General features: G+C 47.8%; 1 protein-coding gene across 1 annotated transcript; it reads left to right on the top strand.

Annotated features, from left to right (window-relative positions):
• Window positions 1-772: 772 nt before the first annotated feature.
• Window positions 773-4398, top strand: KLF10 (Kruppel like factor 10). The gene is made up of 3 exons (XM_026843534.1): window positions 773-1046; window positions 1149-2037; window positions 2913-4398. Exons 1-3 carry the CDS (start codon window positions 816-818, stop codon window positions 3170-3172), a joined length of 1380 nt encoding a protein of 459 aa, XP_026699335.1. The 5' UTR covers window positions 773-815; the 3' UTR covers window positions 3173-4398.
• The last annotated feature ends 790 nt before the right edge of the window (window positions 4399-5188 follow it).

The following is a 5188-nucleotide window of genomic DNA, read 5'->3' as shown; positions in this document are numbered from 1 at the left end:
GGTCTCTGCCACTCCCGCCCGGCGCCGGCCGGGCCTCCTCTAAAAGGGGCATCTGACTCCAGCCGCCTGGGGACGCGGCTCCCAGAAACGCGCCATCTCCACCCGCGCCATCAGCCGGGCGGGGCGGTGGAGGTGTTGGAACTCGCCGGCAGCGGCGGACACCATCCCTCAGAAACCGAAAGCTGTGTTCGGGATGAGGGTGGAGACGTCCTGCGTGAGCTGGGTCCGCGTGGTGATCGGTCAGAGAGGGAATATATATAGTTCAGTTCTCCAAGTTGATGACTTTCTTTGCGTGTACCTGTGCGCTCTCACAAAGGGTTTCTCTCAAAACCTTTTGAGTATTTTCTGGAACATTTTTGGTAGCTAATACCTTTTGAAGAAAATGTGCATCAGTTTCAATACGGTCCTTTCTCACGTGTCAAAATAAGCACAATACTGAGGGCTGTGTTTAAAGCAAAAATGGAAGGAGGGTGCAATGGGGGAGGAAGTTTTGTCTTTTTTGGGCGTGAAAATTTTTCTTAAGCTTTCAGACACAACACTGGCAGTGTGGAGTGACTTCAACTGTTGCTTAAGATTTGTGGGGAGTTTTTTTGTCTCAAGAAAATGCATAATCTTCACCAGATGGTCAGATTTTCCTACAAACAACTTCATAAAAATTTTATATAAATAAGAAAGAGGGCAGGGAAATACAGGTATACCCCCCACATGACCAAGTGTATTTACCTTGCACAGGTTGCCTTTTTATAAGCAAAATATTCAAACTCAGCATCAGGTTTAAAATTCCCTTTTTCCTCTAACCAAAACAGAAGGAAGAAATGGAGATGATGACTGAGAAAGAGAGAGATACTAGGTATTTCTGGAACAGTGCTCCTGAAAAAAGTGATTATGAGGCTGTAGAAGCCCTTATTTCTATGAGTTGCAACTGGAAATCAGACTTCAAAAAACATGCAGAAATGAGACCTATAACTCCAGCATCTGATATGTCAGAAGAGAGTGACGAAACTTTGCTTCCTGGAGCAGCGGACTTTAATGCGATACCAGCATTTGTAAGTTTTTTAATTTGTATGTGTGCATGCTTGTTTTCAGCCATTAGCATGGCAGTGTGTTGGTAATGTGCCCCCTCTTACTGTGCCTTTCTTCCCTTACAGTGCCTGACCCCCCCCTACAGCCCTTCTGACTTCGAGATGTCGCAAGTGGTCCACCCGGGGTCACCGGCACTCAGCAAGTCGCTGGCAGAGGCTGTCAAGCCTCCTCTAGCCGCCCCTCGGAGAGAGGCAGAGAGGCCTCCAGCAGCCGGGCCTCTGAAGGCTCAAGCTACCAGTGTTATCCGCCATACGGCTGATGCCCAGCTTTGTAATCGCAAAACCTGCCCGGTGAGAACAGCCAGTGTGCTGAAATACCAGGACAGTCTTTCGAGGGAAGCAAACAGTAAACAAAACGCCGAAGCAGAACATTCCTCGTGTTCCACTGTGGCGCCGAGCAGAGCCAGTGAAGACAGCAGTGAACTGCCGGTGGTGGAAGGAAAAACCGCAGAAGAGGCTGCCAGTCTGGTGCCGGTGACAAAGCCCTCAGTCGGCAGGAATCAGCCATTCCCTGGGTCGGCGCAGCAGTCAGCAGCGGTGGCACCACCGTGCCCTGCGCAAGGCAGTGGAGCCCCCCCCGTGCCAGTGATTTGCCAGATGGTCCCGCTGCCCGCAAACAACAACGTTGTGACGGCCGTAGTGCCCAACACCACACCGAGCCGGCAGCCGGCTCTCTGTCAGCCCATGGTCTTCATGGGCACCCAAGTTCCCAAAGGGGCTGTTATGTTTGTTGTGCCCCAGCCAGTTGTGCAGAGCCCAAAGGCTCCCATTATTAGTCCTAATGGCACGAAACTCTCCCCCATTGCCCCTGCCCCTGGCTTCGTACCTTCTGCAGCAAAACCCACTCCCCCTGTTGATTCTTCAAGAATAAGAAGTCACATTTGCAGCTACCCGGGATGTGGGAAAACATACTTCAAGAGCTCCCATTTGAAGGCTCATGTCAGAACACACACAGGTTGGTCACTGTTGCTGGATGTTAAAAACTAATGTAGAAAATTGTGGTTATATACACAACGTGTTAAGGTTCTAGTGATTACCGGATTCATGGAACAAATTGTGGGGCAGCAGTGAAATACCTTTTTTGCCAGTGTGTGCTATAATGCTGCCTAATCTCTGACAGGAAATCTCCCAGAGGGGAAGTTGACTCAGCAGTCTGTGCTGAACTGGCCTCATGTCAGAAGGCGTTCGGTAATGCTTCTTATGAGGGTGGAAGTAAGGCCTTGCCCAATGTAGAGTATGCTTTTCCAGAGTTAAAAGACGCCTTATTAAGCTTCTCCACAAGAATGCCTTTGTCAGGAGTGGGTAAGCCTTAAAGAGATTCTCTTATGAAAGAATACAAGGATCCACTCCAAACTATTCCTACCTTGGTTATTTTGGAGTAACTTCTCCATGCTTCAGCTCTTAATCGCAGTAGCAGGAAGAGTCATGTGTATTTTCACGTAGGCTCACAGTGCACTACCAGAGCTCTGTTACATAAAATGTTATTACTGGGTGCATTTTAGAGGGTATTTTCAGGCATGCTAAATTGTCATAATCTGCAGTTCATGTGGAGCTGAGAGTAAAAATCGGCTGTCTTGAGACAGAAAGAGCTTCTCAAATTATTTGGTTTCAGAAAATTGTTAACACTTTGTACTGCTTAGCCTTCGTGACGGTGAGTCTGCATGTTTAAATATTGATGTTTTTTCACATTACATACATATAAAAGTAATCAATATTAATATAGGTTTTGACTCAACTTTTCTTTAAAAAAGTCAGAACCTGCCAGTCAAGGCATCAGTGTTTGTTGCTCAGTTAATACTCATGGGGTTTTTGTCATTTTTTTTCTTTTAGGAGAAAAGCCATTTAGCTGCAGTTGGAAAGGCTGCGAGAGAAGGTTTGCACGCTCTGATGAACTGTCTCGCCATCGCAGAACGCATACTGGGGAGAAGAAGTTTGCCTGCCCGATGTGCGAGCGGCGGTTCATGAGGAGCGACCACTTAACGAAGCATGCGCGTCGCCACTTATCAGCTAAGAAGTTACCAAACTGGCAAATGGAAGTGAGCAAGTTAAACGATACTTCCATGCTGCCAGCATCTGTGACCGCGCAGTGAAAAGACTTACTCTGAAGACGATGGAGTTAACTGTTGTCGCTGGGATACGCCAACTGAAAAAAAAGGCTTTTGCTCCCGGTCTGCGGTTCTGCCGTGCCGGCTGCTGATGGCAGTGCAGCAGAGAGGCAAAGGCAGTCTGTGCTCGGTCGCAGAAAGTGTTGCTGGGAGAACTGGTGGCTGGCTGGAATAGCGGGTGTCTTTTGCACTGGTAAGGAGAGAGAGAGGGGGGAGGTTCTAGAGCAGAGCAGCACAGAGTTTTGAATTTTGCAAATTATTCCTGTGTACTCTAGTCCAGTCACATGTACATGTTACTGGAGGTTTGCTGCTGACGCTTGAGACCAACTCTGGTTTTGACTTCCAGTGGTGCAGCACAGACTAGGAAGACAGCGATGTACAGGCGCAGGCTTGAGAGCCCAGAACATCCCTGCGCAAGATAATCTAAATTGGTTTTCCTACTTCTGCCACCTTTTCTTGGTAGGAATCTTTTCCTCCTATCCATTTTCTGGCCCCGTCACAAGCGATGATTTGGTGCCAGGCTCCTGGAGATTTTAGACCTGTCCTCCTGCACGGGGCATTTAACAGACCCAGCTTTGTTCTGCTGTCTGGAGGGGCTGGGGATGGCCTGGTGGGGACAGCTGGATGGCAGGCTCGTTCTGAAACCTCACTAGCATTGTAATATTTTCCCAGCTTCTTTGGCAAGCTTTGTGATTATTACAGTTGGTTATACCTGGGCATCGCACGATGCTTCTGCTTTTTGTTGCTTATGGTTTCCTTTATACCTTCTCATGATGGTGTACCTCTGTGTTTTTCATAAATGGATACAGTGCACTTTTAAGAGAAATATTGTAACTGTAAACTGCTCCAGTTGATTTAAGGAAGAAAACTAAGAATCTTGGGCTTCTTGGTCATGTTATTCTTTGAAAGACGGTTTATACTAAAGATTAAATGGATATATTATGTATTGTATTAAATTAGAAAGTTGTGATTTGAAAAGTGAAATGAGGCAGTAAAGACACCAGCCTAGAATTTAAATTGTAGCTTTTGTGACAAATAATGCATCCATTTTCACTATTTCTATTTTACTGTATTATGTTGAGGACACATATCAGAAAGTGAACAGTTTAAAAATAGTGTATTAGGTATGCTTTTTGTGACTACTTTAAAGATTTGCACATTTCTTATGTTGTACTTTATACTTTGTTTACAATAAAACCAATTTTCTTTAATATAGACCTCTTGTTTTTTAATTCATAGAAGAAATTATCCCTTTGCAAGGAAGGTAACCTCACTACAAAATACAGTGTCCATCAAAACGTGTCTTGACCAATGAAACACTCTCTCTTCACTTTTGATATTTTTTTAAGCTCTATAAAGCCCACAGGGGTGGAATTTCAAGTCTGCTCTTAGTCTCTGTTTTGCTGGGGCTTGTTGTGTTTTTTTTTCTCTCCACTATTCATCCCCCCCCTCCTTTATCTTCAGAAACCCAAAACTAAACGTGCTTATGTGGACCATTGTAACACTGTTGACAAATATTTCCCTTTTGTTGGTGACGGAGCCGTGCTGCCCACCCCAGGGCGGACCCCCACCCCTGTGCCCGGGTGGCCAGGCCTGCGCTTGCCGCCACTTCCCCGGGCCGCTGGAGCTGTCCGGGACGGGGAGAGGGCAGGGCGGTGGGATTTCACCTCCGAGGGCAGCGGGTGGGCAGCACGGTTGCTTTGCCTTCTGCCCTGCCTGCCTGCGGGAGTGGCAACTTAGTCCGGTCGGTGCCGGCCCTTCTGCCTCCTGCTCTGGCTGCCCTGCCTGCAGGGATCCCCCCCACCCCGCATTGCGCAACTGCGAGGCTGCTGACTCACTGCGGGGTGCCTGGGCAGGGGCACTCCTTACCTTATCCTGTTTGTGCAGTGCCCTGCGTAGGGAAAACCTGAGTCACGGCCCTTTCTTCTTCTTCCAGGGGGAATACGCCATTGCAGCCAGTGCACAGGAGGCGCTTCCCCAGGAGTGCCAGTCCCACTCTGC

This window comes from Athene cunicularia, assembly GCF_003259725.1.
Source record: "Athene cunicularia isolate RWA chromosome 2 unlocalized genomic scaffold, athCun1 chr2_part1, whole genome shotgun sequence".
Lineage (NCBI taxonomy): Eukaryota > Metazoa > Chordata > Aves > Strigiformes > Strigidae > Athene > Athene cunicularia.
The sequence above is the reverse complement of the archived record's forward strand: the minus strand, read 5'-3'. Positions and strand labels throughout refer to the sequence as shown.